This window comes from Alligator sinensis, unplaced genomic scaffold (assembly GCF_000455745.1).
Source record: "Alligator sinensis unplaced genomic scaffold, ASM45574v1 scaffold1211_1, whole genome shotgun sequence".
Taxonomy (NCBI): Eukaryota; Metazoa; Chordata; order Crocodylia; family Alligatoridae; genus Alligator; species Alligator sinensis.
The window spans coordinates 76018-89236 of NW_005843462.1; the positions used below are offsets into that span (position 1 = coordinate 76018).

Below are 13219 nucleotides of genomic sequence, written 5' to 3' on the forward strand. Positions count from 1 at the left end.
AATGCAAAACCTGCCAACACATCTCCACCACCCCCACAATCACTACACCCCACAACAGAGCCATCAGCATTCCTGGATCTTATAGCTGCACCTCCAGAAATGTAATGCATCTCATCCAATGCACCAAATGCCCTGATGGAAAATACATAGGAGAGACCAAACAACAACTGCGCACCAGAATGAACGCACACCGGAAATCTATCAAAGACAGGAATACCCAAGTACCGGTGGGGGCACATTTCTCACAGGAGGGCCACTCTCTCTCCAATCTCTCAGTCCTGATCCTCAAGGGAAACTTACACAACTCTTCCCAAAGACGAACCTACGAGCTCCATTTCATCAACCTCCTGGATACTAGAGATCATGGACTAAACATAGACATTACATTTTTGATACATTACAATCGGCCTGGCAACTGACTCCCCAGCCCAGCCTCTGGCTTCTTTACTTTTCATTCCATCCCGGAAGAGCACACACCAACTGCTGAAACTTCCTTAGCCTGACGAAGGGTTTTTGAACCCGAAAGCTTGCTTAATAACTATTCTCCAACTATTTGGGTTGGTCTAATAAAAGATATCAAATTCACCCAAGGAACCTTGTCTGCCTAGTCTCTTACTTACATGTATGTGGGAAATGGCTAGCTAGTATTTTCCATGTATCTGGTTAATCCTTTAGAAGGTAACTTCCATGGTTATTTCTTCTAAATACAGTAAAAGCTCTGCTAACCGACAGCTTACAAGCCGACACACGCTATTAACCAGCATGCTGGCTTGTAAGGTGAAGTGAAACAGGAAGTGCCCACCATGGCACTTCTGGTTTCTCTGAGCTCCTATGGCCCGGGGACATAACAGGCTGCAAGGGGCCCGCCTCCCTGTCCCGCAGGGCCCAGGGGAGAGTTGGCGATGTCACAGGAGGGGCACCAATGCTGCGGGAGGGGCAACGATGCCCCGCTCGCAGGGGAAGAAGTGGCGGCCCAAATAGGCAAGGACGCCTGTTCGGGCCACTCAATTAACCGGCATATTTTGTTATCCGGCATCCCCCATTTCCAGGGGATGCCAGATAATAGAGCTTTTACTGCATCAAGGTACTCCACCATGCATGGATCATGCCTTCTCGTGGTCTGATCCAAAGCCATAGCATAAATCTTGTCAAACGACCTTGATTTTTTATAAGATTGCAAAGGGATTGATAAAGACAATTTGTGTTGGTGGAATAAGTGATGTCCATAAGGCATTGTATTAGTACCACATGAAGTCTTGATTAAAAAATTTAAATGATCAATTTCAACATTTTTATCATTGAATGCATTAAAAACTAGCTTTGTATGTAGTTTTCTGGATATAATTGTAAACAGGAAACCCTCATTTCATGGATATACTATTAGTGAAGTCCTGTAGCGACTGGTTTTTGGCCCTGTGCTATTTAACATTTTTATTAATGATCTAGAAGAAGGCATGAAATTACAATTGCCAATTTCATCAGAAATAAGGGAATGGTCAATAATTAACTGAATAAGTTACTGATACAGAGCAATATGAATTGCTTGGTCTTTGTGCTTCAATGTAACCAAATGTAAGGTCATATATAAAAGAACAAAAAAAAAAAAATACATGCCCCATTTGCAGAATGAGAGAAAGGCTTCAACCTGGGAAGCGGTGACTCTGAAAAAGATGTGGATCATGGTAGATTCTAGCTGAACATGAGTTCCTTGTGTGACACTGGCTAAAATTGCTAATGCAGTTCTGAGATGTGTAGCAGAACCATTGCTAGATTCTCCATCACTGGCAATTTTTAAAATCAGGATTAAAATTTGGACTAAAAAACACCCCACATTTTAGTTCAACCACAGCTATTAAGACTGGAACAGGATTTTATTCTGGAAAGTTGCTATCCTCTTATAGCAGGAGGTTAACTAAATCACATTCAAAATTGTCAATAGATTTGACAATGGACTTGGAGTTGGTTAGAGTCCTTTTAATCTTAAATTTAGGTTTATATTTCAAAAATAAATTTATATATATCAGGTAAAAATCAGTTTTTGACAAAGCTCCCTAGATGTCTTAACAAATTCTCTTAGGTTTCCCATAATCATTTAAAATTGAAGAATTATAAAATATTTGTATTTAAATTATAAAATAATATTCCTCTTCTCATGGTAAAGCCAATACAATAGTCATACTTACTCAGGAAGTTGAGACAGGATACCCGCAGAGAGAGAGCTTATAGCATCATTGATCCGATATGACAGCTTGTGCCTCTGAATACTGCTGACAACAAGCTCCAGAAGAATAAAGACAACGAATAGTGGAACAACCTGAAAAGGGATTTGAAGAAAAAAGCATTTAGAATTCTAACTCCTCCTAAATTTTCGAACATTTTATGTAAATAGGATATTCTAAATAGGATTATTAGAGGATGCTATACTCCTGCCTTTAAAAAAAAAAAAAAAGTGTCATTATAGTGCCTATAGGGTATACATTAGCTAATCTGTGAAAGACTTAGCTACTACACCCAGTAGCAATGATGAAAGTGAATAGTACAAAAGCTCTACCCATACAAAAGTTGATTATACCTTAGAAATTAGAAAAAATAGATACTTATCATATTTTAAAGACATTTAAGTTGATTATTCCATAATATCTATCTTTGAACTTGCCTTATTTCCAACATTCCAACAGGGAGTTTTACAAACTTCTGACAAAGAACCCCACAGCACAATACCATGAGGAAGTGGATAAACTCTTACAGGATTTACTTTAGAAAATATAGGAGAGGATCAATGCTTCCAACTCCCAGGAGCCCAAGTTGGGCAACTTCTACTTATTACCCACGATCCACAAATCTGCTGGTAACTGGCACCATCATGAAAGACATTTCTGGCCATGGTGATTGTGTCCTATTGCCATATGCTACTGGAAGTGCCAGCTACTTGAAAGACACCACAGATTTCTTAAAGAAACTGGGCTCCTCTGACAAGCTTCCAACTACCAACTTCCCCCTTGAAGACGGATTACAAGTCATAAAGAAAATAATCCCCAATAATAAAATTGCTTCTATTTCTATTATACACTCATGCTTTGTCCTCACACACAAATATTTCAGGTTTGGGAACTTCCTCTACCAGGGGTTCTCAAACTGTGGGTCATGACCCCCGGGGGCGGGGGGTCACAAACTACTTAAAAGGGGTTCCCAAAATTCTCTTCCCTCCCCAACACACAAATGCTCTGCCTGCTTCCGTCCCCCAGCGGCGACACACGTGTTCTTGGACTTGCCCACATCGGAAGTCTCTTTTGTTTTCTAATCTTGGTGTGTACGGGTTAGTGAAGCTCAGTATTTATCTGTCAACAGTTACATTGACTGTGTGTGATTGAGTGTGAGTTTTTTCAGCAGTTTTTTTTTCCCCCAGCAGTTGCCACTAAAAAGAGCAAATACCCATCAAAAATAAATGTGGAGCGTGAAATGGGACTGCCAGTCTCAAAAATAAAGCCCAGATTTGAAAAAAACTAAGCAGTACCAAGCAAGCTCATCCTTCTCATTGAAAATTATTGACAGTTTTAAATTTGACAGTTTTTTTCTCCAGTGAGACAGTTTTGAACTTATTATAAAGTGTTTTTGACAAATATATTTAATTTAATATACAAAAGTAAATGTGTTTAATTTATCTCCTACCTAATCCAAATTAAATCAATAGCTTTAATCATTGGGGGGGGGGGCAGGGGAGGGTCACACCAATTTATACATTATTTTATGGGGTCACGGTATCACAAAATTTGAGAACCCCTACCCTATACCTAAAAATTAATTGTAATGCCACATGCACACATATGCCCCCACAATATGCCAACGTATTTACAATAGTCCTTGAAGTCTGTTTCCTCCATAGCTGTTCTCTCATCCCTCTGATCTACCTATGGGTACATAGATGACATCTTCCTGGTATGGAAAGATGAGAAGGAATCTTTGGAGAAAGTTCACCAGGACTCTAACGACTTCCATCAAGCCAACTCTGAAATACTTCTTAGACCAGTGGTCTCCAACCTTTTTAAAGTAGGAGATCACCTTTGGCATTTAAAGCTACCCAAGATCTATCTTGTGCCACCACCCCTCCCCACCACCCACCCAGCAGGTAAGTCTGTAGGGAAGAAAGGGGAGAGCAGATCAAGGCAGGGGAAGAAAAAATTATTTGGGGGTACACCCCCCCCAGCAGGTAAGTCTGTGGGGGAAGAGGAAGGGGAAAGGGCCATGGGAGAGGTGGGGCAGATCAAGGACCCAGCCCTAGCCCCACTTCTTCCCTCAACAGTGGGGCCTCAATCTGCCTCCACCCAACAACGGTGAGGGAGTGGGGCTGGAGCAGAGGCAAGCCCTGCACAGCTGGGGTGCAGGACAGAGCTGCAAGCACTTCATCTGGAGGGGGAAGGACACGGGGGGGGGGGCACACACCCCAGGAAGGCATGGGGGGCATGTGCCCCCAGATCTACATGCCAGCCGGGCCAGCTGCCACTGTGGGCTGGGGCGAGGGTTGCGTCTGCTCATAGTACTCCTTTGCTGTCTACATTGGCCAGATTGCGTGATCCCTACATAAAAGAACAAACAGTGATTTGCCATCCACTGCAGAAAGACAGAGGCCTCCTAACACTACCTTGTCTCCCTCCTCCCCCTTCCTTCTGGCTTTTGTAGCAAATTTCTGTCTTCTTATACACTGTTCTATGCACATCCTTTCACAGTATCTGATGAAGTGAGCTTCAGTCCACAAAAGTTTGTACTATATATATCTACTTTGGTTAGTTTATAAGGTGAAAATCTACCCTGCCTTCCACTTGTTTTCTTGACTTGACACCACCAGATCACTCACGATCTCAATATTGTGCTGTTAGACAGGAGGGCATGATACAAAATTACACACACACACACACACACACACACCACAATGAGTTCTCATATACATACACAAACATGCACTTCTGTAGCTGTGTGTGAACACTAGGGGGCATTTGGAATAACTTGGTGTTCAGGGTTACTTGAGGTCAAGGTGCCCCAGAGTCACTCAGGCTCACTTGAGGTTAATGTGCCCCAGGGTTACTGGGGCTTGGGATTACTTGAGGTTAATTGAGGCCCTGGAGTTACTCTGTGTTACCTGGTGCTGGGGTGGAAACGAGGGAAAAAGCCCAGCAGCAAGGAGGAGACAGCCAGAAAAGAGGCAGAAAGCTGGGAGATCAGGGCTAGAAATGAGACCGAAAGAACCGAGGGAGAAAGTCGGGGAATCAAGGAGGAGGGCCAGGAGGCCAATAAGAAAAAAATCCAACTCGGGTTTCAAACTAACAGTTTTATTAATCAGGCAGCACACTATACAGCCCCACAAAATTATTAGTTCTCACACAACGGTAGCAGAAGAGGAAAGGCTTGGTGGAAGGATTGGAGTCAAGGTGTGTGGGGACAGAGTCCAGGTCCTTTGCTTGGGGAAGGAAGGTAGACGATAGCTACCTATCCTGGGCTGCGAGTTGATCCTTAATGGCCAGTTGGGGTCTTCTCCAGCAAGGTGTTCTCCAGAGGGGGTCACCAGCAGGGCCTCTGGGTAGATAGATGATGTGGCATAGTGCTGGTCCAGATGGAGAGGGCATCCCAAAGAGCTCACACTCCACCACCCCTTTTATAGGGATGGGCTACCTGTGTTTCCTATGGGAAGGGCATGCCCAGGCAAGGCCAGTCTTGCTCAGATGCATACATGCAGATCCAGGTGTCCTCACTGTCTGGTGGCCCACAATGGTGGGGTTGCTGGTTTTTGTAGGCTCTTTGTCTTCCAAATGTTGGGTTCCTGTAGGTTCTTTATCTTTCAAATGCTGGATTTTGTCTCTGTTCCTGGGTGAGGTCTGTGGTTCCTGGGTGAGTCAATGCAAGGCAATGGTCAGGTTGTTGAGTTGATGGTCCAGTCATTACTGATCATTCAGTAGAGGCCTGCTACCATTATGCCTCAAACACCCTCATTCATTCAGGAACCAATTTACATGAGACTGGTTAAACACAAGTCACAGTTACAGCATACTATACAATAGGCTATACCCCAGGCAGGGGATACAAGATGGAGGCTTGACATACAAAATGGAAACTTGACATTACTTTACAGACACAGGCCTAAATCATATACACTAAATATAAAACAATAAAAAAAAAATGAATGCAAAAAACGATAGGAATACAATATAAAACAGTCAATACAAACACAGAACACCATTTACAGTATAAAAAGGGGCTTATTACAATAGTTGAATACAAGAATTTAGATTACCTATGACTACTTATAAGAGATAAAGAGGACAGAGAGAAAGAGTTAGAAATGGTTGAGGAAGGGGAGGGAATGTATTTTTAAATTTAAAAAAAAAGAAAAAGCCTGGGGTTTTGCAACAGTTTTATACCGCAAGGTTACAGTTTGAATTCAAATTTGCCACTTACCCATACAGTGTTGTTGTTGTTGTCGTCATAGGGGAAAATTTAATTAACTAATTTGTGCATTTGAGACATATTATCACACTTTCCAAACGGTGTCATCCTGGATGGCATTTTGTGGATCTCTTATTTGGTATTTTAGATTGACGAACATATACCACTTACATTGGCCAAAGAAAGTTTTCTTTAAGTACTTGGCTGGTCTATATACCCCAAAAGCATGTCTAACCAAATCAGCAGCATCTACAGACTACAAATGCATGAATGGGCAGGACATGTGCCATGATTCAATTAAAAAAGAACAATTGTCTCAAGATACCAATTACTGATGGTTTAATAAAGTTATACTGGCACAGTTCCACTCTCATAACTTGAATTTTAAGATAAATGATGGTGTGCTTCTGCTTTCCTATATTTGTGTAATCTATGATTGAGTTAAAAATATAAAGAAATTCGTTCTGGTAATTTCAACTTGAGCAACTTAATCCTACATTAAAACCCATTTAACCAGGACCCTGTATTTGCTACCATTAAAAGAAGGTCATACCCCACAGAACCTTGTAATTTACATTTAGGTTGAATTAAGTTCATTTATGAATGTGTAAGGTGTAACAGGGCCCTCTGATGTCATAACAGCACTGTGGGATACAATTACAATTTATGATTTTCAATGCACAACAGATTTTTCTACTAATAAGCCAAAATGACAATGCTGATTGCCAATATGCCCTGCTTCCTTCCCTACCAGATAAAGAGCCTCAAGAGACTTAGTTTCTATATCCCAATTCGTTCTATGCTTGACTATTTAGAGGCTGTTTAGATCGGCTGAAACGGAGGTACTGCTAGGCATGTGCAGAATCAGAATTTTCAAGTACCTGGGGAACACTGACATCACAAACTGTGATGACTAGTAAGTTTAGACACCTCTGAGGGCTAGGCCGCCACTGAGCAGGGATTTTGCAGGATTGCAATTTAGGTCTCTAAAGTCTCCTTAAATCTCACTTTGGGCACCTACTTTTTATTATTTATTTTGCATCCAGACTTAAGTAATTATACAGGAACCTTTTATAATGAGCAGAAAATCCATGATTTAGAGCCCAAAAGAGGCCACAAGGATATTCCTTGAACCAAATTAAATAGGTAGAGCTCTAAACATTTGAAACCAATAAAACTAAATAAAATGTAAAAATCCAAAAAGTGAAATTTTGGGAATTTCACAGTAATCCCACAGTCCCTGGTTTGGACTCCCTGCTTCAGTGCTAAGTAGAAAACCCGTGATTTCTTTTTCCCGGAATATGACTAAAATACAGTACTTGGATAGAAAAATAACTGTAACAAGCAGATACCTTCAATGACAGATAAAATGACTGCAACTGTATGGCAGAAGAGAAGGATTGGTTCATTAAGAGCCTAGGCTTACTAAAGGACAATTGATTTCAAATACTGTGAGTCACATCTGGCCTTTCAGACAGATACTGAGCTATGAAACAGCAAAAGCTTCACTATAGATTATACAGGCCCAGGGCAGGACATCAATTTGAGGCCCTTTAAATAAGAAGGGAAAATGGAGAATAGGAAACATATGGCAGTTGTATGTGTGGCAATTTGTTTTACTTACCAGTAACAAAACTGCTTGAAATATTTGATTTTTGTACACACTTACAACTTATTTACAAATGACTGCATTTAACATTTTCTTCCCACAGTGCTGCTATGACATCAGAGGGCCCCGTTACACCTGACACAGTGAACTGCATAAATGTTGACTGGTGTTGGTGCTAGCTCCAGTTTGGAGCAGTCATGCTTCAGGCAAGCAGGGGCCTGAAGGACTGAAAGGTAAGAATCCACCCACCACTCCCATCCCAGGCAATCCCCGGTCCCACCCCTCCGGGACTACCTCCCTGCACCTCAGGGTTTCCCTCCTTCCCCCTCACCCCTGGGTCACACCTTCCCCCACTTACTTGTGGCTGCCCATGCTGGCTGTCCCAGGGAAGCAGGCAGGGAAGGGTTCTCTGGAAGTTTACAGGGAGTTGCTTCCGAACAGAAAAGGTCATACAATCTAGGCACCTTAGACTAACCTACAAAGATTGAATCAATTCAGACTCGAGCTTTTTAACTGTATGTACTTAGCCCAGAAGAGGACAGGTCCAGGTTTCTAAAACCATAACAAGTAAGCAAAGCTGGCTTGTATCATGAATTGATCAAAGGTGGGAGCTGACCTTTTGAGATTCCATGATCTACAGCTGTTTTACCTTAACTCTTGTTTTCTCCCCAAGAGAAATACTTAAGGGTTTGGATCAATGGTTGCAACTGATAGGAATGACAGTTAGCCTGAATCTGTAACATGAAAAAAAAAAAAAACCAAACACCACTCTCAGCATTCAGTAGGAAGATGTCCTGTTAAATGGGCAGCGAACTCATCACTCTTTACAGAACTGAAGATACCATTTAAAAATGTCCCTCATAAGGTTGAAAGTTGATATTTCAATACTTCCATGTTCCTTGATTTTGTCAGCCTTGTCATATTTAATGTTTTAATTAAAAACACAGTCCCTGAAAATGTATTATATAAAAATCTCAGCTTTCACCTAAAACAAATTTAAAATGTCTAGGTCTCATCGTTTAGGAGAAAAGTGTGAACATAGGAACTAAAACTGAGAAACCACAATGGCAAAAATAAACTTTTAAAAAGTCTAATGATATCAAGTCAAATTTATGATTTCCAGGAGCCTGGATACTTGGGATTAGCAATACTATGCATTTCCAAGTCAGAACACAGAACCTGTGATTCTCTTGAGGCTCATACCTCTTCAATATAGCAGAAGCACATTAAAGCTGCTGCTTTCTATAAAATCTACAAGGAACTACACAGACAAGTATCAGCACACTTGTGGAGCAGAGGATGATCCAAGAAAGAGCGCCTCAAGAGAATGGCAGGTAGAATGGCAACATTTTAAAGCTAGGGCTGATGAAAGGCTTATGGAAGGTCATGGTACCAGAGAAACGATCACCGTATGATGCTATCAACTACAGGAAAGTTTCAGAGAGAAATTGTCTTTTCCTTTCCAGTTGTCAAGGGAAATGGTGGCTTTCATATTTTGATGTCTACAAGCCAAAACCTGACTTAAAAAAAATGATCCTTGAATAGGGTCCAGGCATAGTATTCCATCCCAGCAAAAATCTTAGCACACCTCTCCTTTCTTGAAGTTATGGGGAGAAGTAGAACCTGGCTTCTTCCCAAGGCACTAATTTAAAACCTTGTTTACTAGCTGGCCCTGCCTATCGATACAAGATCACTCTCAGTTTTGCAGGTCCCCTCTCCTTGTTCACCAGCACCACCAGGGCCATTGTGGCTGGCCTGGTAATTTTCCAAACTCTTTTATATAACTACCTTTGCCTGTCTTATGCTAAAACACTTTACTGTGCTCCCCCACAGAAAGAGTTCTCTCTCCTCCACTTTAATTGTTTCTGTTATGGCAAACAGAAACAGTCATTTTCTTTCTTATCCCAGTTAGACAGCAAATGCTTCTGGGTAAAGACTTGCTTCTTTACATGTTCTAAGAAGCAACCTATGGTGTTCAGTCAAGTTCAGTAACGGTAAATAGTATGTGCTCTATACATTATGCATAAGAACATAAATTACATACTCGGTCAAATCAATGCTCCACCTAGCCTAGTAGTCAGTCTCTGACAGTAGCAGAAATGGATGCTTTAGAGTGCACTGAACTGGATCTCTCTCTTCTCTTTTTCAATACCCTCCCTGGCATCAACCATTTATTGGATTAGAGATGCCAGATGAAACATCTCCAACCATTGTGTTCACTAGCCATTAATAGATCTATCATCCATTAATCTATCTAGTGCCTTTTTAAACCTGGCTATGCTATCTTCCTCCACCACCTCCTGTGGCAACGAACTCCACAAGTTAACTACAAGTTGCATAAGAAAAGTACTTTCGCTTGTTAGTTTTAAACCTATCATCTGTTAATTTCAGCAGGTGACCCCATTTCTAGTATTCTGGGACATGGTGAACAAGTCTGTTGGTCCACACACCAGTCCTATTCACACCCTTCATGATTTTACAGCCCTCTATCATATCCCCCCTCAGCCTTCTTTCCAAAAAGAGTCCTAGCCTTCTCAGGGCCTTAGCATAAAAGTTACTTTAAAACTGGCATAAAAGCATTTAAAACAAGAACAGTCATTAGGTAATGGGTATTAAACTGCCGTAAGTACCCTCTAAATGTTTTAAAGATAAACCACTCTAAAGAAGGTACATCCTGGAAACATTTTACCTATGCCGTTCCAGGGTACTGTTTGAATGGTCAGAGGAAATGAAACGCATTACTTTCGTTCCTCCGGTATCCAAGGATGCTCAGCTCCCAGCTGCTCTACCCCCTTATACCCTCCAAAACTAGTGGTTCCCCACCTCCGTTGTTGAGAACAACTGATCAAAGCTTAATTGCAGAGACACCCTGGATCTGGGGAGGCCTGCAAGAAGTTCAGTTGCATCCTGAGAACAGAGCCCCAGAGAAGCAGCCCCTGGGGCTAGGTGCTGGGGCTGAAATTGATGCCAGCAGCTGGGGGATGCTGAAGATGGGAAAAGCATGCAGCCAGCACAACCCCTATATCCCCCCTACCCCCCACACTCTAACCTGCCTCACCTCAACAATTTTTTTTCAAAATTTCTCCCCTCTCACTCTCCACTCTGGCTGGGCTCCTGCTGGAAGTGGAGGGAGAGAAGACCCTGTGCTGGTTTCTCTGCCTCCCAGCTACATGCCACCCTCCTCACTCCTCTCCCACCACAGGGGAGAAATAAGAGTCCTGGCTCTTGTACACTCCCTTGGCCCAGAAACTGCGGGGCTGCTTTTCTGTCCTCATCCAACTCTCAGGGCAGAGTTTCACTGGGCAGTGCCCCATGGCTCCTTGGACTCATTCTAGTGCCAGTGGGCACTGTTCAGTGTGCCCCGCTCTATGCCCCTTTCAGACCCCTTATTTTGAACCTGTGACCTTGCTCTCTTCCCTGTTGTCTTTTTACTTTGTCCCAAGAAATTAGCTGCTACTTTCTCAGTAGCCTCCCTTTTTAAGGGAGGCTTATAGTTTTTGTGGGGGAGGGGGGCATTGGCCCACAATCCCTTAAAGTAGCAAATAGGCCTGTCCACTCCCCTGCTCACCAGCCCTGTAGTGGCAAGTCAGTCAGGAAGGTCTGAAATGACTCAAAGCCATCACCCAGGACTGACCTAAAAATGCTGTCATTTTATGTCATCACAACAGTCCATTTCTGACATTATACCGGTAACCTGTACCAAAACTATGTCTCTCTTGATATGGCAACTACTCCAGGGCCCTGATCATTTTGGTTGCCCTTCCCTGTCCCTTTTCTAATTCTAGTGCATTCTTTTATCATTCCTCCAGCATCCCAGGAAGCACAGCTCCCAGCCACTCTACCTCTTCCTACCCTCCAAAACCCCAGTGGTTCACCACCTCCCCTGCTTCCCACTGGCCATGTCTACTCAAGACACTGACTGCACAGCTGTATTGTGCAGTCATTTAGTACTTGTATAATCAAGTAGTAAATGACTACACAGTTACCTGGTGTTGCTGCGCAGTAGCATCCTGGCAAGGTTGCCTAGTGATGCTTCCTGTCCAGTAGCTAGTTACTACTGAGCAGTAGGGTTGCATCACAATTCATGCACAGTGACACTACTGCGCAGTAAGCATCTTGTGTAGATGAGCCACTGAAAACTGCTCTGAGCTTAATTGCAGAGACCTCAGAGCTGGGGAAGCCTGCTTCCCTCAGCTGCATGGTACCACTGCAGGAAGCAGGCAGCCATTGCCACTACGCAGCCGCATCACCAATTCTGATTGTTGGATCACTTTTGCTGCTACAGGCAGGACGTTTCCTTAAAGCCCCAAGGCCAGAAGGAAGAGACCATGCACCAAATCTTCAGCCTTTGTTTAAAAAAAATTCTAAATTTTCTACTCAAAGGTCAAACCAGAGACCCCAAACACCAGAGGCAATTTAAAAAAATATATATATATTTTAAAAGTGCCAAGCTTTATCTTCCAAATAATAATAATTAAAAAAAAAAAAAAAAAAAGCGAGTGGGGGGAATCTCACAATTTTTGCAGCAAGGGCTTGTTTTCTGGGAGTAAAAAACTTTGAAAGGTGATTCCAAACCTGGAAGCAATTTAAAAAAAATAAAATAAAATACAGCCAAATGTTCTCTCTATCTATCAACAGATATATATAGAAAGAAAGAGATAACATTTGGCAATATTAGATAGATAGATCTATATATAATATAGTTATATAATATGAGATCTCTCTATATTATAGATATGTGTGGGGGTACAGGTTATATTTTAAAATATATCTGTTTATTTAAAAAAAGAGGATCTCGTGATTTTTGTAGTGAGCAGGTGATTTCTGCGGGCCACCCACGCCTCTGAGAGCTCGGCAGTGGGAATTGGGGCGCGGGGGCAGGATGCCGCGGGGCTGGCGCGGAGAGGAGACGGCGGCAGGGGCAGGGCGAGGACACGCAGGGCTCTGCTCTCACCTGGTCCACGTAGCTGGGCACCTCGTGCAGGCTGCGGAAGGAGCTCTCGCTGGGCTGCACGGCGTAGAGCAGCGCGCGGAGGTGCTGGGACGCGGGAAGGGCGGGCGCGGGGCTCCCCGCAGCCATGGCGCTGGCGGGCCGGGGCAGGGGACCTTGGCGCCGGGCGCGAAGGGAAGTGACTCACCGGGGAGAAAGTTCACGGCGGGCAGCGGCGGGGGGGG

At 43.0% G+C, this 13219-nt stretch overlaps 1 protein-coding gene across 2 annotated transcripts in view; it reads right to left on the reverse strand.

Annotated features, from left to right (window-relative positions):
• The window catches only part of LOC102371452 (alkylglycerol monooxygenase-like), a 44944-nt gene extending 31734 nt beyond the window's left edge, over nucleotides 1-13210 (reverse strand). Inside the window, exons 1-2 of one of the 2 annotated variants that reach the window (XM_025195308.1) lie at nucleotides 12999-13210; nucleotides 2184-2314 (exon numbers count right to left, since the gene is read on the reverse strand). In XM_025195308.1, coding sequence (XP_025051093.1) covers nucleotides 2184-2314; nucleotides 12999-13124 — 257 coding nt within the window. In that variant the 5' untranslated portion in view covers nucleotides 13125-13210. The remainder of the gene's footprint in view (nucleotides 1-2183; nucleotides 2315-12998) is intronic. The other variant, XM_014527371.2, reaches the window with a different exon arrangement.
• Nucleotides 13211-13219: the final 9 nt, after the last annotated feature.